This window comes from Salvelinus namaycush, chromosome 12, assembly GCF_016432855.1.
Source record: "Salvelinus namaycush isolate Seneca chromosome 12, SaNama_1.0, whole genome shotgun sequence".
NCBI lineage: Eukaryota > Metazoa > Chordata > Actinopteri > Salmoniformes > Salmonidae > Salvelinus > Salvelinus namaycush.
The window spans coordinates 35,742,500-35,764,585 of record NC_052318.1 but is presented as its reverse complement, the minus strand read 5'-3'; the positions used below and the strand labels follow the sequence as shown (position 1 = coordinate 35,764,585).

The window sequence follows — 22,086 nt, the reverse complement described above, 5'->3', positions numbered from 1 at the left end:
GTCCGGGTTGTAAATAAGAATTTGTTCTTACCTGACTTGCCTAGTTAAATAAAATAAATTAAAACTGAGCAAATGAAATGTGGCCATACTTCAGCAATGATGATATTTAGACCTATGTAGCATTTTACAAAGTCATCAACAACAATTGTTTGAATTCAACCCAGAATTGTTTAAAATAAACAGTCTAGGGTTTCAAGCTCTGGTTGATTTCAAATTTAATGTGATATTGAATTATTAAGTAATGGGACAAATTCACTTATGTGTATTAAAGTAGTCGAAAGTTTAGTGTTTGGTCCCGCATTTCTTGATGTAATTAATCATTGCGTGCTAGGAATATGGGACCAAATACTAAGCTTGTTAATTTGTCCCAATACTTTTGGTCGCCTAAAATGGGGGAAAAATGTACAAAAAGTGCTGTAATTTCTAAACAGTTCACCCGATATGGATGAAAATACCCTCAAATGAAAGCTGACAGTCTGCACTTTAATCTCGTAGTCATTGTATCATTTCAAATCCAAAGTGCTGGAGTACAGAGCCAAAACTAAAATCTGTCACTGTCCCAATACTTTTGGAGCTCACTGTAAGTGAAAGTATAGGACTAACTCAAGTTACACTTTATTTATAGTGCATTTAAAGTCAGTGGCACAGATGGAACTACACGCATAAAATACATCTCCTTCAAATGTTTATATTTGGTTGTGTTGACAACCAAACACACTATCACTTTTGAAATCCAATAAATAGCCTATTAACTTGTCGACAAGTTAACAAATGATATTGGATTCACATCTCACACTCAACCAAAAGTAAAATAATGTGATTAAGCCTGTGGCTCAGATGGAAATATCCAAGCAGTAGATACATCTCCTCCTTTAAATGTTGATATTTGGTTGCATTGTCAACCAAACACAATTTAATATTACCTTTGTAATGCAGTAAATAGTTTCCTTAATTTAGGTTATCTTACAAAGGAATGTAATATTCTACCTTAAAATGAGTAACACATCTGTGGCCACATGTTGAGGTTACTAAAACTATAAAGGTCTTATGTAATCATATATACTATGTTCAAGATCACATTCATAAGTCATCACAGGTCTGTGGAGATCTTCACCATTGCTATAATAATCTGCGCTGAATCTCAAATGGCATTGATCACTTGCACCATGTACTTTTAATGTCATCTCAACTGCAATCCCAGTCATTTGGTTCTGCTTTTAGATGAATCACAGCAATGTCACATTAATCTGTTGTCTAAATAAACAAAATGTCTGATATTGTATTCCCATTTTAACTTTGCTGTGCTTTTAAATGGTTGAAAGCACAGTGATAGACATTTGGGTGACAACTAAACCAAAAATCAGACATTGTTTTCCATGGGAATTTGGTTGTGCTTTTAGATAGTTGAAAGCATAGTGATAACACATAGGAAATTCAACTGTCTTTTTAAAAGGGTGAATATAATTTGTAATCCCATTGATCAACGTCTCAACCACATTGAATTTATGTAGTGTGTCCAGATCTATCTAACACACATTAGTCTCAGCATTTGTACTAAATACATGGACATTGCTTTCAAGAAGTGGTAGATTGCCTTTATCCAACTAAATATTTGTGTGACTCTCTTCCCTTTGCCAAGTAAGCTATGGTCTAGGTTGTGGACTGTAGTGCTTTGGCATCTGTAATCAACTGCAGATGACCTCAGCTGAGACGCTAGCTCAAACAAATGCTTGGCATCCCAAGCGTGTTGGCAGTACTATCTACACCAGGGTTTCCCAACTCTGTCTTTGAGGATGTCCAGACAGCCCACATTTTTGTTATAGCCCTGCACTAACAGACCTGATTCATCTAATCAACTAATACTCAACGCCCAAACCTTCTATTTTAACAAACTAACGCAATGGTAAATCTTAGCGCTGACGGTAGCGCTATAGGTCCGGGGGTGTGTCAGAAATATTTTTGCTAATTTCACAGCAGGAATTATGGGAACAATAGGTGACTGTGCTACGAAAAGGCTGGGTTTTGATTCATATATAAGTTGTCGGTAGGAGTTGTGGGACAAGGGCTTGACCATTCACTGGCCAATCAACTTGTTCCAAGGATTAATACTTCATGTGGTTGTCTCAAGTTGTGTATGTTATTGACTGCCTTTGCGTTGCCATCAACTCCAATTCGGCTGGAGGCACGGAATATTTGTGTCCTCGTCCGTTTATTAAAGGCCCAATGCAGTCAAAATTCATTTTTTCCTTTGATCAATTTGATCAGTGTTATTTCCTAATAGTTGCTGTTTGGAAACACAATCTACACAGGACCTTCTAACCAGCAGGTTTGCATGGGTGTGGCATTTTGGCTGTCCATGGTGATATGACCATCCTGTAAATTGGTCAATAGACCAATAGCAGCAAAGAGTTCCAAACCTCTCTGCCAATAACAGCTAATTTTCATTTTTCCCTTCCCCATTCAGATAGGTCCCAGAGACAGTCCTAGCTAAATTCTTGCTTGAGAAAAGTATTTTTTTTTGCTAAAAAGCTATTTTTGCCCATTTTAATGGAACTCTATTACAATAAGGTACTTAATTGTTACCCAGAAAATTATATGCGTTGTTCTTGACCCCATTTCACACGGGCTATTTTGGAACCATGTTTCTTGGGCTAGCCCTGAAAAGTCAGCGCTAACCCTGCTCAGGAGCAGGGCCAGCTATCCCTAGGCTAAGGTTGGTGCTTGCCCACTTTAGAATGTGCAAGTGTGAACACTCGCTCAGCCCCAGGCTAAAATCTCCCTTAGCCCTGGGCTAAGGTGCAGTGTGAACGCGCCTCACGTAGGCGCCTCACATATGCCCATCATGGAATGAGAGATGAGACGATGACGGTGACACACGTGCTGTATTTAGAAACATCTAAGTTATTTTCATTCGATTAAAAACCAAGCCCTCAGTAGGCTACCCTTACCCTACTATAACGAAAGCTGGTTAAATAGCAATGTGTCTGCTGTCTTTCTGGCCATGCATTAGCCAAGTAGCCTATCATAAAAGGTGTCTAAATGGTCATCTTGTGAGGCTTTTACTGGCATGCTTTTGAGTTATTCACAATTCACATACAGTAGGCCTACCTGCATACTCCATTTTGCTTGTATCCATCCCCATTTCCAAAGAGTGCCTCTTGTCCAGTTACCAAAGACGTGCTCCTCCAAAATTACTCAAATTATTCTGTCCTATTGTAGATAAAAAGGGGATGCCCGCTTACTGTTTTGCTGCTCCCAAACATTATTTTTGAATAAAGCTTTGGTGATTAAGATTTATTTCAAAGCGGTCTCATGAGCCAAACCTTTATTGATAGTATTGGGTACTGGTGAATGCATTGGGCAGAAAAAAAACTGCCTTCATTGATATGTACACGGGCACAAAGAGCACATTTCTGTTGTTCCATGAGCATTTGGGCACTGTGCGTCATGGATATTACATTACCAAACGCTTTAATGCTAAGACCTACTTTTGGTGAGTCAAATCTCCCTATTTACGCTGAATGAAATTGTCACTTTTGCGCTAGTTCAAATATTGCCACTCCTTTCACCTCAGTGCAAGCGAGATGATACTGGGGCAAAGGTTGGAAAATGCCAGAGTGCCAGTTTTTACATGCTGTAATTGCCAGCTAACGTGTGTTTTGACACTTGCACCGCCTTAGTGCCAGACAAAAATAGAGCCCTTTGAGTAGTTGAATCAGGTGTGTGAGGGTTCAGTGCAGGGCGAGAACAACACTGTGGACTGTTTTGTAGTCCCCCAGGAGAGAGTTGAGAAACACTGATCTCAACTGATCAAGGCCAGTTATGGCTGTGTGGAGCAACATGTGCATGTACAAACTCAAATCAAATCAAATTGTATTTGTCACATACACATGGTTAGCAGATGTTAATGCGAGTGTAGCGAAATGCTTGTGCTTCTAGTTCCGACAATGCAGTAATAACCAACGAGTAACCTAACAATTTCAAAACAGCTACCTTATACACACAAGTGTAGAGGGATGAAGAATATGTACATAAAGATATATGAATGAGTGATGGTACAGAACGGCATAGGCAAGATGCAGTAGATGGTATCGAGTACAGTATATACATATGAGATGAGTAATGTAGGGTATGTAAACATTATATTAAGTGGCATTGTTTAAAGTGGCTAGTGATACATTTTTTACATGTATGGCAGCAGCCACTCAATGTTAGTGGTGGCTGTTTTAACAGTCTGATGGCCTTGAGATAGAAGCTCTTTTTCAGTCTCTCGGTCCCTGCTTTGATGCACCTGTACTGACCTCGCCTTCTGGATGATAGCGGGGTGAACAGGCAGTGGCTCGGGTGGTTGTTGTCCTTGATGATCTTTATGGCCTTCCTGTGACATCGGGTGGTGTAGGTGTCCTGTAGGGCAGGTAGTTTGCCTCCGGTGATGCGTTGTTGTGCGTTGTGCAGACCTCACTACCCTCTGGAGAGCCTTACGGTTGTGGGCGGAGCAGTTGCCATACCAGGCGGTGATACAGCCCGACAAGATGCTCTCGATTGTGCATCTGTAAAAGTTTGTGAGTGCTTTTGGTGAGAAGCCGAATTTCTTCAGCCTCCTGAGGTTGAAGAGGCGCTGCTGCGCCTTCTTCACCACGCCGTCTGTGTGGGTGGACCAATTCAGTTTTTCCGTGATGTGTACGCAGAGGAACTTAACTTTCTACCCTATCCACATCGACGGGACAGGAGGCTGAAGAAATTTGGCTTCTCACCAAAAGCACTCACAAACTTTTACAGATGCACAATCGAGAGAATCTTGTGCTCCCTCTGCTGTTTCCTGAAGTCCACGATCATCTCCTTTGTTTTGTTGACGTTGAGTGTGAGGTTATTTTCCTGACACCACACTCCGAGGGCCCTCACCTCCTCCCTATAGGCCGTCTCTTCGTTGTTGGTAATCAAGCCTACCACTGTAGTGTCGTCTGCAAACTTGATGATTGAGTTGGAGGCGTGCATGGCCACGCAGTCGTGGGTGAACAGGGAGTACAGGAGAGGGCTCAGAACGCACCCTTGTGCTGAGGATCAGCCGGGTGGAGATGTTGTTACCTACCCTCACCACCTGAGGGCGGCCCGCCGGGAAGTCCAGTACCCAGTTGCACAGGCCGGGGTCGAGACCCAGGGTCTCGAGCTTGATGACGAGTTTGGAGGGTACTATGGTGTTAAATGCTGAGCTGTAGTCGATGAACAGCATTCTCACATAGGTATTCCTCTTGTCCAGATGGGTTAGGGCAGTGTGCAGTGTGGTTGCGATTGCGTCGTCTGTGGACCTATTGGGGTTGCGATTGCGTCGTCTGTGGACCTATTGGGGCGGTAAGCAAATTGGAGTGGGTCTAGGGTGTCAGGTAGGGTGGAGGTGATATGGTCCTTGACTAGTCTCTCAAAGCACTTCATGATGACGGAATTGAGTGCTACGGGGCGGTAGTCGTTTAGCTCAGTTACCTTAGCTTTCTTGGGAATAGGAACAATGGTGGCCCTCTTGAAGCATGTGGGAACAGCAGACTGGGATAAGGATTGATTGAATATGTCCGTAAACACACCAGCCAGCTGGTCTGCGCATGCTCCGAGGACGCGGCTGGTGATGCCGTCTGGGCCTGCAGCCTTGCGAGGGTTAACACGTTTAAATGTTTTACTCACGTCGGCTGCAGTGAAGGAGAGTCCGCAGGTTTTGGTAGCGGGCCGTGTCAGTGGCACTGTATTGTCCTCAAAGCGAGCAAAGAAGTTGTTTAGTCTGTCTGGGAGCAAGACAAACTGTTACTATTATGACATTATGATCTTGCTATTATTATTGTTGACACATGATGTCTCACACTGAAAAACAATTCAAATGTTTTGTCGAATTATTGTGTAATTAATTGAATAAACTTCTGTCTATCTTTTAGGAAAGAAGAAAGAAGTTTGAGAAAGAGAGTGAAAAATATTACTCTCAGTTAGATAAACATCTGAATTTGTCAGCTAAGAAGAAGGAAACTCAGCTGCAGGAGGTTGGTGGAAATCCCTCAACAGAGACTTCCTGTAAAGAGTTTAATGGAACTCTGAAGGGATTAAAAGTTTTGTTTGTAAAATGTGAATATTTTATTCTAATGCTCCCTAATTGGATAACTCAACTGGCTCAAGCTCACCGGCTTAAAGTTTAGCCAATAACAACAAATATTAAGACTATTCGGAAACAAGCTGCTTTGTAATCACCATTTCATTCCTCCAAAGGCTGACGAGCTGCTGGACAAAGAGAGGCGGAACTTCTATGAGTCGTCAGTGGAATATGTGTACCAGATCCAGCAGGTGCAGGACAGGAAGAAGTTTGATGTGGTGGAGCCTGTGAGTGTTTTCTTCCTCTCGGTCGTCCACACTTCCTGTTTACACCTCCCTGTGTTGCTGCACGGATACACACACACACACACACACACACACACACACACACACACACACCACACACCACACACCACACACCACACACACACACACACACACACACACACACACACACACACACACACACACACACACACACACACACACACACAGAGACAGCTACAGATGCTGCCTGTGTAAGCTATTAAATGATACGGCCACAGTGGATCAGTGGCACACATCCTGAACAACCATAATTACCTCTGAACACCATTGCACATTGAGACAGGCAAGTCTAACATGGCACACTAGGAAAGAATTACTCACAATCTCATTGATTTTGATTTCTCATTTGAACCAATGGCTAGATTAGCAATAGGTCAGTGTTAGAGTACGGTATGAGTGAGTGTTAAGAACAGCCTTTGATCAGCTATGAGAGTCTAGAAGTCTGGTACGCAAGGCTACTGTAGTACGGAGGTGAACTCTTACACTTCACTTCATTAAGTATTATAAAATGTATTTGCCCATTATAAGAATATAGTGAACGGACCATTTTTGAATAATTATCAATATACTAATAATCGGTTGTATGTTGGGTTGTTTTCAATGAACAGGTGCTGGCATTTCTTCACAGTATCCTAACACTCAACAACCTGACGGTGGAGATGACTCAGGACTTCATGCCCTATAAGCAGGAGCTGCAGCTCAGCTTGCAGAATGTGAGTAGCTACCGATGGTAATGACAACATTAGTTAAATGAGACTCAATAATGATGATGCCTAAACCTGGAGGCGATAGATATATTAATGGTGATGGGTCTAGTTAGGACTCCAGGAAGCTGTCATAGGGCTTCCCAATAACCATCCAACATGACCGTGAGTCTGAGTGTGTTTTGATGTGATCTGCAGACGCGGAACCACTTTGAGAGCACTCGTGAGGAGATAGAGGAGCTGATGAAGAGAATGAAGCAGCAAACCCAGATTGGTAAAATGCACAGCAAACCAGTCATTGAGGGCTACTTGTACTCTCAGGAGAAGTGTAAGTATGCATGCTATAGTTTGTAAACCTGCTACATTCCTCTCAACATGTTGTATCCAATAAGCCCTGACCTGACATGATAAACTATCACCCTGCTCTCTCAGGGGCCTTGGGTGTGTCATGGGTGAAGTACTACTGTAAGTATCACAAAGACAGTAAGCTGTTTGTCATGGTCCCTGCTGAACCAAAACCTGCAACCAAACAGGTAGGTCATAAAATGGGTCATATAATCTGTATAAGACACTTGAACAACTATTTGTCACATCTCTGATAATTGATCAGACTCAATGGAATTATTTAAATGCACATGCGCTCATATATTACTTGTGTTTTTACTGTTTTATTAACTTTCTGCAAAGTTTTAATGTAGAGATTCTCTCTAGTCCTCTCTCCCCCACCTTTTAACTACACACTATCATGGTTTCTTCCAGGGCCCCACAGAGCTGAAGCTTAAATCCTGCTTCCGCAGAAAGACAGAGTCCATAGACAAGCGCTTCTGCTTTGATATTGAAACTTACGAGAGGTTAGTACAAATGCTCCACTTTGAGACTTCGAGATGAGGTAGACTTTGTATTAGATGATACATGCCTTGTGGGATAAACAAGTTTGAGCAGTGAAGTGAACAGGTGGTCTACAAGGACACTAAATGTGTGGGTACAGAGTGGATTCTAGCCCAAACAATCAGTTGGCAGCAGGCTCCTCTATATCCTGCTGGAAGCAGATGGCAAACTCAGTGATTTCAGGGGAAGGGAACACCATGAACTCATGTATACAAGCAACACATTCTGTACAATATGCACAGCAGAGGGACACAAGCCATACACTGACATTTCATATCAGACCGAGGGATGTCAGACACCAGTTCATAAAATGTTGATCAATCAGGGCAGACAAATACAGGTAACTACCAAAAGGAAACACCAACAAAGAGTCTTAATAAGGTGTTAGGCCACCACGAGCCGCCAAAACAGCTTCAATGCGCCTTGGCATAGATTCTACAAGTGTCTGGAACTATTGGAGGGATGCGACACCATTCTTACATGAGAAATTCCATAATGTTGTGGTTTTGTTGATGGTGGTGGAAACCACCTGCTTTCAATATACTTTATATCCCTCATACTCAAGTGTTTCCTCTTTTTTGGCAGTTATATGTAGATTTAAGTTCATTTTTATTTTGACTATGGGTTTCATGTAACAAAACTGTAGACAAATAAATGAAATATATGCCCTAACTGTGACACTTGTTCCTATAACCATAGAAACACACCTGTCACACTCCAGGCAGTTTCGGAGGCCAACAGGAAGTTGTGGATGGAGGCCATGTACGGAAAAGAGCCTGTGAGTTTCTTTGCTGCCTCCTACTGGAGGGTCCATACAACCACCCTGGTCCAAAAGTTATTCTGTACTGTAAAGGCATTGTGTTTATAGTCCTCATCTTGCTGTTTACTTTGGTTTTGATAAACAATAATATGATTATAAAAGCAGCATCTCTTTATAATAATAGCATATATTCTGCATCATACAGATCATTTATGATGGCCACAGAAAGCTCCACATATACTTCTGTTTCTTGGTGTCTTACATTTTCCTTTCATTCCAGATTTATCATTCCCCAATTCACAAGCAAGCTGAAAGTATGTACCATTACCAGTGTTCATTTTTTTGAATTTTACTGCAGTATATTATAGTGAATTAAAATGTATTCGTCTCATTGAACATCCTTACACACACACATTTGTATGTAGTGCCACTGCTTGTGAAATCTATAAAATGTTACTTGCCTTCCACAGTGCAATTGAATGAAGTTGGATTCAAGTTTGTGAGAAAATGCATCAACTTTGTTGAAACTGAAGGTAAAGTTACCAGAAAGTTCCAGTACACACCATGTGTTTTCTCTTTGTATGTCTCGGATCAGATTTCATGCCAGTTTTGTCATAGTCTAGTCAGTTTGCCTCATTGCCCTTTAGAGGGCAGAGATGAGTTGTGTTTGGAATGAGATCTGCTAAAGCCTCACTGCTATCCTGAATGAACCTTCTCACCAAAGGCCAGCACTAAATAAAAACACACTGGCTCCAATGTGACGTCCGGCCAGGAGAGCATAACTTTGGCATGTAGCTCAACATAATAAACTTCCTTACAGTAGAGTACTTCAGTCCGTACTAAATGAGCTGTTTTACTTTGTTTACATCAATGGAACTATTAATAACGCACCAGTACTGTGCATAGCTTATTAATAATCATGCTTGCAGGTAGGCAACAAAGGTATTACTCCAGAGGGAGTCTATTCACATGTGGCATCAGAACACTTTTAACAGTGTGGTCACCTCATATTCAACTGTTTCGATTTCTCAAGCAGCTTAAATTCTTTAGATTCCATGGGCCTTCTCACTTCAGCCCTCCCTAATTCACTCTTCTATACTCTACTTTAATTTAGTAAAAATACACTCAGTCTGTATTTATGAGTTTGGTGAAGCACCAGCACTATGATATGCTCCCTGTATCTTTCACAACCAGTAAGATATGCAGGCATCATATAATAACATAAACTCCAGCTGTCCACTGGAGCAGTGAAGCAAATCATTCATTTGAAAGAGGTTGAGACGTAGGCTAGCGTTGTCAAGGCGGTGTCTGCTACGTTCCCATTTTCACTCCAGTTCAGACAGGCCTGCACTGAGGAACAGCCTGCACATTTCCACTGCTTGGAATTTCTCTGGAGGAAACTCCCCCTTTAGTTTCCTTTTACCTCAACCCCATCCACTCTCTCCATCTCCTGCTCTCTTTTACAGGACTCACACAAGAAGGAGTGTACAGAACTGTTGGCAGCAACATCCAAGTCCAGAAGCTTTTAAATGTATTTTTTGGTGAGGAAATTACCCAGTCAACATCTGTGCTCTCTATTGAGTTGGGATTGAGGAATGCATAGAAACAGAAGGGCTGTTTTGAAGCAGAATAAAATGATTAAGTTGTTAAATTTACCTGTTTTACTGGCACACACAACAGGATTTGAAACAATATTAAAAAGTACTAAGTAAATATTGTTTTATTTCAAATTTATGGACTAGTTTATAAGTAATTTCCTCGCCCCTAAGGCAGATGACAATTAATTGATCCGATATTTAAGATGTGCCATTGCAAAGGCTAAATTTATTATATTGTATCCATGTTTGCAGCCCTCTATAATGATGTTGTGGAAACATTGAAATGTTATATTTACTTGCCTTTTTGAATGAAGGAATACAATTAATGGTTGCATATAAATAAATAATCTGAGACAAATAAGCTCATTAATAAAATAGTTTAATTAACTCTAGACCAATACATTCAGATATTTCAACTGGCTGGACCTACTGTAGATAACTTGCCAGTTATTTTTTTTTTTTATATATATATATATATATATAGCTATATATTTTATTTTGACCATTACTGCATATTTGTTTTTAATTGGTTCCCTCCTCTCTCTGTAGACCAGAAATGCCCAGGGGATGTGGATTTCCACAGCGGTGACTGGGACATAAAAACCATCACCAGTGCCATGAAGTTTTATCTCAGGTGTGTTCCCATCCTCTTAAATCATCCAGCAGGTGACACACAAGAGCCAGCTGCTCTGGAACAACAAGTTCAATAGAATTATGTTACACCAGCCTTTGTCCGAAGCCCATTAGCACTCAGCTTCTACATCAGAGCCATATAAAATTATATACGGCTCTGTATTGCGTGAAGTGTACAGTATGCACAGTATAGTATGTACATTTTGCAGTTCTATGGCATTTCCAGACTGTATATTCTGTATATGTTTTATATGAAAATATTATGTTTCAAGTTAGTTATGTCTAATGATTAGAGATACTTTGTAATAATCTATGTTGGCTGAGGATGAGAGGTTTTTCTCTGCTCCATGAGCCTAGTATAATTGTTTGCTGTTTGAAGTACTCCGTTACAAGGCCTCTTGGCTTCAAGGCCAGGTTTTTATCCTCCCCCAATACCCATCATGATGATTTACTCACATGTCTTTTTGCCATGCTTGGAAGAGGCCAGGCAGCTGTTTGAAGGAGCTTGCTCAAGGCCTTTGGTCTCTCATGCCTTAACACTGTGCTGATAAATCTAATTTCAGATCAGGAAATAAAAATGTTGATAAAGAGAAATTTGCCAGTGAACTCTCATTCATTCAGAATGAGTAGCACTTGTTGATGCTGAAAGTGCATGAGCAACACATGAGTAGCAGTTGTTAAAAAGGGTGTTTTAGGGTATGATGTAAGTGTTGGAGTATTTGTACTGTACTTGTTTACCTGATCGCGTGTGTTCATCCACAGGAGTCTAGCAGAGCCTCTGATGACCTACGGTCTCAACAGGGACCTCATCATAGCAGCAAGTAAGACGTGTTTTCGCACTTACTGACTTAAAAACAACATTGGGGAAACAATTACTGAAACCCACTTCAAGATAAGATATTATCTGATTTGTATATGGCTTACACATTTAAAAAGAAACTGCACCAGTCCCCTAAACTGATGGAATTCTGTTATCATAACAGACGTCAGATTTATAGATTCTTTAGCATAGTCTCATTGCACATAAAACGTACGTTTCCTTCTCATGTGAGGGCATGTTTTTGTAGGACACATTTTGTCTGACACTACTGTACATTTGTATTGTACAAGTCATTACATTTTTAAGGTTGGCTTTGGGAGCTGAGCAACAGGTTGTTTACTTCCACATCTTGTCGTGTGTTTGCCAAATGCTCTCTGTAGAGTTAATTCATTGTGCATTTGTTCTCCATCAGAGTGAGTTCATTCTCAAGTTCTACAGGCTGGGTTACAGCTATAAAAGGGAAGAAAAAAAGTACACAGGCACACATCTGTGTGTTCCTTACATAAGCAATAACAAAGAACAAATGCATTTTCTTTTATTAGGTCTTTCCAATCAATTAGAAGTTCCAACCTCCAGATAGCTTATTCAGTTCTCCTGCGGGTGATTCTAGTCCCTGCCTTCTTTTGTGTTCCGTTTCTCCACAGACTGGATCCACAGTATCCTAGTGGGTGTGTGAAACTCCATATTTTGTATTTGAAAATGCCATAATTAAATGGTAAAATCATTGTAATGGTATGTTGTACACCAGCTCTAATCCTCTTAACTGAGACAAGCCCCCATGCCCCAGGAGACCTATTGTTCAACTGAATGAGGTCCTCGTTTCACATTACACCACAATGCAGCTGTGTGGAGCTGGACCCCTGAAATGTTTTGACTGGGATTAGGCTTTGCTGATTTATTTGCTCATGCACAATGTCTATGCATGTTTAATTAACACCCCATATATACATAATGGATTGTGTAAAATCGGCAACAGATAAATGCCCTAAAAGCAGTGATGTTTAGGTCAGTCTCAGTTGAGGATAATATAGAAATTATTGAGCATGTAAAAAGTATTTCTCGTCTCTTAGAATCGGATAATCTAGATGATCGACTGGGTGCAATCCACTGCCTGACGTACAAACTCCCAGAGAAGAATCGAGAAATGCTAAGCCTACTGATCCAACACCTGGTCAAGTAAGTTGTGCTGCAGCCTCTGTGCCTTGCCTCCTAACTGATGCAGTTACAAGGGTTATTCTTATTTAGGCCTTTTATTGTGGTGTAATTACATATCTGTTGTGTTGCCCGTGGGCCCAGTGAAGGGGTTAACTGGCATCTGTTCAGATGATTACTGTATCGGACCTAGAAACTTGTATCTATGTATAGCACTTGTAATGTACTTTTCAATTGGGAAATACCTGTCCAGTCCTCCAATATCATCAATATCCTGTTCATTCATTTATGATAGTTGTGCAATTATAAATTGACATTAACTGGCATTAAGTTTTTCACTATTTGAGAGATGTTTGTTCCTATTGGACATGTCTTTAGAGAGTCATGTTGTTTACGAACTTGTCTGGATTGCTATTGACAGTGTCTGCGGTAACAGTGGGGACAACCTGATGACTCCCTCCAACATGGGTGTGATCTTTGGCCCCACCCTGATGAGGGCAAAGGAGGAGACTGTGGCAGCCATGTTGGATATAAAGTTCCAGAACATTGTTGTTGAGATTCTCATTGAGGACTATACCAAGGTGAATTTGAAAGATTAATTTACCGCTCCTCCCTTGCAAAGAGGTCAAGAGTCATGTGATGGTTATTTTATGCTCTGTGGCATCATAAACATTCAAGTAGGCCATGGTACATTCTCGATCAGTGAATCTCAAAACACTTTTTCTCTCGGGGGGGGGGGGGGGGGGGGGGGCTCTCTTCCATCATTGGGGAACAATTTAGCTAAAAAGAAAAAACGTCAGCTGACATGGGCTACTTGATCTGGACATTTCTGACAAGTTATAAATGGCTTTCAAAGGTCTGCAATGCCTGACATGACAAGAGGAAAACTGATGATGTACTACCCATTTTCGAAATTGCACCTTGTGTATTCTACTATTACAACTTTCAAGAGTATGTTGAAAGCCTGAGTCGGTCATTCAACTTACTCTTGAAAGTTGGATTAGTAGAATGCACAAGGTGCACAGTTTAGGAACCACTGATCTAGATACTATTTAATGCGTATTCTCAAGTATAATGTAATGTATATTAAATGTAAGTCCTTTTAGATGAGCTGGTGTGATTACAGATCTTCTGCAGCGCACCAGATGAGAGTTCCACAGCCCCACCGATGCCTCCTCCAAGGATCACCCCAAGGAAACGGCAACCAATCACCATCGCCAAGCGTCCGCTCCGCATCTGCCTAGCAGTTAATTGTGGCCAGCTCCAGAACACTGAGAGTAATTATTTGCCTCTGGTTTAATCATCATGATCCTCCTCATCATCACCATAACCATTATTATCATTACCATCCCTTGTCCTGCGAAAGCAGATTATATTTAGATTATTACAGTGTTCAGTTGGTATGAGTAAGGTGATTTATACAGTAGGTGGCTGATGTTTATTCTGGACACAGTATTACTGATGTGTGAATCCTAAGTACTTGTGAATTGCTAGCATAGAATGATAAAAAAAAAAATATATATATAACCTTTATTTAACTAGGCAAGCCAGTTAAGAATGAATTCTTATTTACAATGATGGCCTACCCCGGCCAAACCCTAACCTGGACAACGCTGGGCCAATTGTGCGCCGCCCTATGGGACTCCCAATCATGGCCGGTTGTGATACAGCCTGGAATCGAACAAGGGTCTGTAGTGACGCCTCTAGCACTGAGATGCTGTGCCTTAGATCGCTGCGCCACTCGGGAGCCAGAATACAGCATGTACTTTTATTTCTAAATGTTTGATCTTTACATTAATTGCATGCCCTCTGAGGGAAAAGTGTGAGTTATGTTATCAAGTTAAAACCAATTTTGTTGAATTGGAAACAATAAACATAACAAAATGTCATGTCATATCTAGATGTTGGCTTACTCCGACCTCTTCCTAAGCCAAGCTTAACCATACTTTTTATTTGTTAACTGCACTTAGAGAGGCAGATGGAGGTCTTGTGTGCTCACTGAATGGAAGTTTTTGCTTCAGGCTAAATCATGTAATTTATACCTCTTGTAACTTTGTGTTAAATGTCTCTGTGTGAGTCAGTCCTTTCATTTACTGTGGTATGGATAGATGTGGAGCACTTGCTACGTGTCCTCCCCTCATTGTGTGGTATTTTATTTATTGCTATTCTCTGAGTTCCTGCGTGGAGTTACCAAATAACCAGCTCCGCTTTGCATGACAAGTAACTACCACCTGTCTGAATCCATCGCAGCATTTGAATAGTGCATGTACCACTGGAAACCTGGCCAACAGCATGACTCGAGATGAGACAAAGAGTACACCGAAGTCGTCTGTTTACTTTTTAATCTCCTAGATGAATAGATAATTGTTATATGCAATCCTCTTTCCTAAAAACATAATTTTTCTCTGGATCACAGACTATATTAATCCACAAAATGCTTTGTTTTTTCTCTCCATTATTTAATAAATCTGCCCAAATGCCCACATTAGACATTGCTTTCATAATACTCAGAATGCATGAATGAATGAAAGTACTAATTAAAATAATATATCTTGGTTTGTGTGGGTCATTTGTTTGTATTAGTTAAACATGGTTAAATCACATATACCACATGTATAGTAGCAGTATGCTACACGTGATTGGTAGGAGCTCAGGAGAAGTAATGATCATATCAAGTTCTAAATCCGTTGTAAAGCAGCAACCTCTGCATTATGACTGTGGGGAATTAACTGCATGTTCTTTAACCAATACACCCACCACAAGAAGGTGGTACAGGAATCGGGCTATGATGAAAATGTGTTGCACTTTATTTGTATTTTGATTTAACTATGTTTTGAAACTGTTTGTCACAGATGAGCAGAAAGGCAGCAGGCAGAATGGCAGCAGACCAGAGGGGGTGGATTTTGGCGGGGACACCCCAACGAGCCCCACACCTCTCCAAAGGACCAAACCCATTACCGCCCCTCCACGGCTCCATAGGGACACTCAAAGGCAGGCCCTCCTGCCCAAGCCATCCACCCGCCAGGACAGACACTCAGACTCTGACGTTGCCAAACTTGTCGCTAAGCTACAAGACGGAGATCAGAGGTCAGATGCAACAGCCAATGGTGAGATAGGAGTCACTGTGAACCGAGCGCAGTCCTTCCAATGTAGGAGACCACCTCCTCGAAGTGTTGCAGTCATCAGAGAAGGTAGCAGAACAATCTAGCCTACTACATCATCTCACAACACAAACACACTATGAATTCTAGACTTTTATATGTGGCTTAACCACAGTGCCTAGCTGGTCTGGGATATTGATGCCATATCATGTGCAATGAGAAGAGAAATTGGAAAGTGGCTTTTCATACATTGTTAGCTTTTTTCATTTTGAATCTACATTTTACAACAGTTTACCTAAGATTTTCCTTCCTTGCATTGCAGCAAAAAGTGACGGCATGATAAAACCGAGGTCTCTAGCTGAGAAGCCTGCCATCTGCAGACCTCCAACCAGACCCCCTGACCCCCCTAGCCGATACCCTGCACCCCACAAGAGCCCCACTGCAGCCCCCAGCGAGGACACCCCAGCGTCGTAGTAAGTAGATCTTAGAACTCAGACCCAGACACTCCATCCAGACTGATTCAAATTGTAATCAAGAGAACAATCACAAAATGTTAGCTATGAGTTTCCTTTTGGTCTTCTTCCAGTCCTTGTAAGTCCCTTGTTAAATGTTTCCCCTGTCAAATTGAAATATCACATGAAGTTGTATCCCCTTTTCCTAATGAACCCTCCACACATACCAATTCCATTGACTGCATTTGTTGCCAACATTGTCTATCTGGTTTACTCCTCTCCAAACATGTGTTATTCTGTTTTGGAGTTGAGTTGTAAAGCATTATATAGTCAAGAGTTTTTAATTTTTTTAAATTTTATTTCACCTTTATTTAACCACGTAGGCTAGTTGAGAACAAGTTCTTATTTGCAACTGCGACCTGGCCAAGATAAAGCAAAGCAGTTCGACACATACAACAACACGGAGTTACACATGGAATAAACAAACATACAATCAATAATACAGTAGAAAGGTCTATATACAGTATGTGCAAATGACGTAGGATAAGGAAGGTAAGGCAATAAATAGGCTATGGTGGCGAGGTAATTACAATATAGCAATTAAACACTGGAATGGTAGATGTGCAGAAGATGAATGTGCAAGTAGAGATACTGGGGTGCAAAGGAGCAAGATTAATAAATAAATACAGTATGGGGATGAGGTAGTTGGATGTGCTATTTACAGATGGGCTATGTACAGGTGCAGTGATCTGTGAGCTGCTCTGACAGCTGGTGCTTAAAGCTAGTGAGGGAGGTCTCCAGCTATAGAGATTTTTGCAGTTCGTTCCAGTCATTGGCAGCAGAGAACTGGAAGGAGAGGCGGCCAAAGGAAGAATTGGCTTTGGAGGTGACCAGTGAGATACCTGCTGGAGCGCGTGCTACGGGTGGGTGCTGCTATGGTGACCAGTGAGCTGAGAAAAGGCGGGGCTTTACCTAGCAGAGACTTCTAGATGACCTGGAGCCAGTGGGTTTGGTGACGAGTATGAAGCGACGGCCAGCCAACAAGAGAGTACAGGTGTGGGCAGCGAAATGGTTGAAGAGCATACATTTAGTTTTACTTGCATTTAAGAGCAGTTGGAGGCCATGGAAGGAGAGTTGTATGGCATTGAAGCTCGTCTGGAGGTTTGTTAACACAGTGTCCAAAGAAGGGCCAGAGGTATAGAGAACGGTGTCATCTGCGTAGAGGTTGTTCAGAGAATCACCAGCAGCAAGAGTGACATCATTGATGTATACAGAGAAGAGAGTTGGCCCGAGAATTGAACACTGTGGCACTCCCATAGAGACTGCCAGAGGTCCGGACAACAGGCCCTCCGATTTGACACACTGAACTCAATCAGAGAAGTAGTTGGTGAACCAAGCGAGGCAGTAATTTGAGAAACCAAGGCTGTTGAGTCTGCCGATAAGAATGTGGTGATTGACAGAGTCGAAAGCCTTGGCCAGGTCGATGAATACGGCTGCAAAGTAATGTCTCTTATTGATGGCGGTTATGATATCATTTAGGACCTTGAGCGTGGCTGAGGTGCACCCATAACCAGCTCGGAAACCAGATTGCATAGCGGAGAAGATACGGTGGGATTCGAAATGGTCGAGAGAGGTTGAACAGGCTAGTAATAGGGGTTGCAACAATTTCGACAGATAATTTTAGAAAGAGAGGGTCCAGATTGTCTAGCCCGGCTGATTTGTAGGGGTCTAGATTTTGCAACTCTTTCAGAACATCAGCTATCTGGATTTGGGTGAACGAGAAATGAGGGAGGCTTGGGCGAGTTTCTGTGGGGGGTGGTGGGCTGTTGATCGGGGTAGGGGTAGCCAGGCCAGCCGTAGAAAAATGCTTATTGAAATTCTCAATTATAGTGGATTTATCGGTGGTGACAGTGTTTCCTAGGCTCAGTGCAGTGGGCAGCTGGGAGGAGGTGCTCTTATTCTCCATGGACTTTACAGTGTCCCAGAACTTTTTTGAGTTTGTGCTACAGGATGCTAATTTCTGCTTGATAAAGCTAGCCTTAGCTTTCCTAACTGCCTGTGTATATTGGTTCCTAACTTCCCTGAAAAGTTGCATATCACGGGGGCTATTCAATGCTTATGCAGAATGCCACAGGATGTTTTTGTGCTGGTCAAGGGCAGTTAGGTCTGGAGAGAACAAAGGGCTATATCTGTTCCTGGTTCTAAATGTTTTGAATAGGGCATGCTTATTTAAGATGGTGAGGAAGGCACTTTTAAAGAATAACCAGGCATCCTCTACTGATGGGATGAGGTCAATATCCTTCCAGGATACCCGGGCCAGAACGATTAGAAAGGCCTGCTCGCTGAAGTGTTTTAGGGAGCGTTTGACACAGGGGTGGTCGTTTGACCGCAGACCCATTACGGATGCAGGCAATGAGGCAGTGATCGCTGAGATCTTGGTTGAAAACAGCAGAGGTGTATTTGGAGGGCAAGTTGGTTAGGATGATATCTATGAGGGTGCCCGTGTTTACGGATTTGGGGTTGTACCTGGTGGGTTCATTGATAATTTGTGTGAGATTGAGCGCATCAACTTAGATTGTAGGATGACCGTGGTGTTAAGCATGTCCCCGTTTAGGTCACCTAGCAGCATGAGCTCTGAAGATAGATGGGGGGGGAAATCAATTCACATAATGGTGTCCAGGGCACAGCTGGGGGCAGAGGGTGGTCTATAGCAAGCGGCAACTGTGAGAGACTTGTTTCTGGAAAGGTGTACATGAAGTCTTAGTCAATGTATTTTCTTATTATTCACTAGTCTTTTCAGAAATTCCCTGCTATGATTTCAGCTTCAGTGTCCTATTCGATATCACATTGTAGCAACAAAATAACCTATATTTTGCTACTCACCATTGACCCTTGTACTCTGTTCATGCCTGCCCCTGTTGTTTTACAAGGGGTATGCCGTGCAATGCCATAATATATTTAGGGAGATATTTTCTGCCCACTAAATACAGCTAAAATGCACAAAAGAAAAACAATGTTACTAATAATACTTTCACTGTAATGCATCTCAAAAGCTCTCTTTTACAATGTCCATGTGATTGTGGCAATCATTTATGTGGATCTCAAGTTAACAGTGTGCTCCACAGATGTAGGTAATGAGATCACAAGCTGCATTATTCCAAACTCATTTTGTATTAGGTGACCTGTCTATTTCAAATACTACAGTTGTTTTGTAACATCCTATTCTAAGTAACATGTCATTTTCACATTGCCAGGGCTGTTTAGTGGGCAGAAAATGTTGCCCATAACTTTTGTCATTGTACTCCAGCAGTGTTTGGTATGCTGTAAGACCAACATGTCTCAGGGATCATCTGGGATTAATCTGTCTTTCTCTTACTCTTTTTCCAGTGTTGCTTCCAAAGCCAAGTTTTTTGAGAATGCTTCAAGGTAATTTGGAAGGTAGGTTTGAAAATAAACTCAATCTCTACATGCCCCTTTGCTCCATGAAATCCTTATGTAGAGTAAATCAGCAAGATATGCATGTTACATGATGAGATGGCAGTGGCTACTGCCATGGTTGGCAAGGTCTCAACATGCTGCAAAGCCAAGTTGTTTAAACATTATGCTTCATGCTGATGGCTGAGAAATAAATCAATGAGTTCACTTTAAAGATGAACTATTGAAAGTAACTTGCTCTTAAAAATGAAGTAGTCACTGTCCCTGGTCTCAGCTTGTTTGGCCGTTTATAATTAAAGAGGAGCTGAGAGGTTGCCTTGAATGATCTCAAATGAATGTTGAAAATTATCCATACTTGGCCATACAACTATGTCCATGCTTGTATGACTAAAGTGATAAGCCCCCAACTTTAACTGCCACAGACCTACATGTCTTTCCCACGAACAAGCTTTAACAAGTGATTGAGCTCATGATTAGGCTCTATTTTCGCCTGGCGCTAAGGAGGCGCAAGTGTCAAACACACTGGCATTTTCCACCCCTTATGCCAGGTTCAGCAAATTACCAGTCTAACATCAGCTCGCTTGCGCTGAGGTGGAAGTGGTGGCAATATTTCAGGTGTGTCCTTAAAAACAAGCGCAAAATTGACAATTTCATGCAGTGCTAATGGGATGTTTTAAGACCCACAAAAAGCGGGTCTTAATGGTAACACAGTTAGTAATAGCATGGATTATGAGAGCAGTGCCCATGGAATGTACCTTTTTGTGCCAGTCAATCTCGTATTTCAAAACATAAAAACGAAGGTTACGTATGTAACCACGCTTATGTGAGCTATATGGATCGCTCCAATATATTGGTATCACTCCACGGCGGAGGGACACATCCGAGGTGAGGATTTACAGAATTACTCCCATGTACACCTGTGTCACGACCGGGGTCCGCCCCTATATATAGACCCCATGGCCGCGACACACGTTCTCTACATAATTTTTGAGGCGCCTCTAGCTCCATAGAGGATTGGAGTGATCCGAATAGCTCACATAACCGTGGTTACATACGTAACCTTCGTTATGTTTCACTATATTGGATCACTCCAATATATTGGTATACCCGTACCAGATTAGTCGGTGCTAGAGGGACCTGGCCAACCAGCGGAACAGTCCCAGCGTGGGACCAAGACTCAGGGGCCGTCAATGTGGAAGTCCCCTTCCGGGGACTGTGCCGCCCAGGTCCGCTGAACCAACCGCAGAGGGAGGTGCCACATTTACCCGATAGTACCTAGCAACGGTGCCCAGCTGGCCGCAGCACAGATATCAGCGAGGGGCACTCCTCTCAGTAGAGCCCAGGACGCAGCCACACCTCGTGTTGAATGTGCCACCACAGATCCCAGCACTGGCTTGCCAGCCAGGCGGTATCGTGTCCACGATCCAGTGAGAAAGAGCTGGTCTGTTGTTCTCACTGACCGTGTCCGCTCCACAAAGGCAGCCAGTGCCCTCACAGTGCACAGCATGCCAGAGGGAGGCCCAGACTCCCCCGCCACTGCCGGGGGGGTCGTAAGCAGATCGGATAAAAAGGGATGTTCACATGACTGTCTGATAGGACCTTCGGCAGGAATGAAGGGTTGGGGCGGAGAGATATACTCCTCTCCCCAGGGTCCATCCTGTAGCACTCAGAACTTACTGAAAGAGTATGGAGCTCACCCACCCTCTTCATGGAAGTAATCACTACCAAGAAAACCACCTTCATAGAGAGGTGTTTCAGGGAGGCAGACTCCAACTGTTCGAAAGGCGGCTTTGCCAAGCTGCCAAGAGCACATACAGATCCCAGCTCGCCATTGAGCTGGTCCTAGCTGGACCCAGGCGACAAACCCCCTTCATAAACCAGGAGACCAAGGGATGGCGCCCCACTGGCCTGCCCATCCACCCCGCATGGTAGGCAGATATAGCGGCCAAATACCCTCTCAGTGTAGAGGCTGCCAAGCCCTCATCCAAGCGAGACTGCAGGTATTGGAGGACATACTGCACCCCGCATGACTCGGGCACAACCTCAATACTAGTGCACCAAGAGCAGAACAACCATCAGCGCAACTGGTATGCCGCGGTTGTAACCAGCGCCCTTGCGCTCTGTATGGTGTTCATTACACCCTCCTGTAG

The 22,086-nt window shown here is 42.4% G+C and overlaps 1 protein-coding gene across 1 annotated transcript in view; it reads left to right on the top strand.

Moving 5' to 3' along the window:
• The window catches only part of LOC120057178 (oligophrenin-1-like), a 38,374-nt gene that overhangs the window by 6,546 nt on the left and 9,742 nt on the right, over nt 1–22,086 (top strand). Inside the window, exons 5-22 of the mRNA XM_039005655.1 lie at nt 5,919–6,020; nt 6,244–6,354; nt 7,002–7,106; nt 7,296–7,425; nt 7,530–7,630; nt 7,857–7,948; nt 8,685–8,763; nt 9,026–9,059; nt 9,216–9,278; nt 10,212–10,286; nt 10,893–10,977; nt 11,739–11,797; nt 12,867–12,972; nt 13,370–13,529; nt 14,075–14,225; nt 15,801–16,139; nt 16,372–16,522; nt 19,889–19,939. Coding sequence (XP_038861583.1) covers nt 5,919–6,020; nt 6,244–6,354; nt 7,002–7,106; nt 7,296–7,425; nt 7,530–7,630; nt 7,857–7,948; nt 8,685–8,763; nt 9,026–9,059; nt 9,216–9,278; nt 10,212–10,286; nt 10,893–10,977; nt 11,739–11,797; nt 12,867–12,972; nt 13,370–13,529; nt 14,075–14,225; nt 15,801–16,139; nt 16,372–16,522; nt 19,889–19,931 — 1,986 coding nt within the window. The 3' untranslated portion in view covers nt 19,932–19,939. The remainder of the gene's footprint in view (nt 1–5,918; nt 6,021–6,243; nt 6,355–7,001; nt 7,107–7,295; nt 7,426–7,529; nt 7,631–7,856; nt 7,949–8,684; nt 8,764–9,025; nt 9,060–9,215; nt 9,279–10,211; nt 10,287–10,892; nt 10,978–11,738; nt 11,798–12,866; nt 12,973–13,369; nt 13,530–14,074; nt 14,226–15,800; nt 16,140–16,371; nt 16,523–19,888; nt 19,940–22,086) is intronic.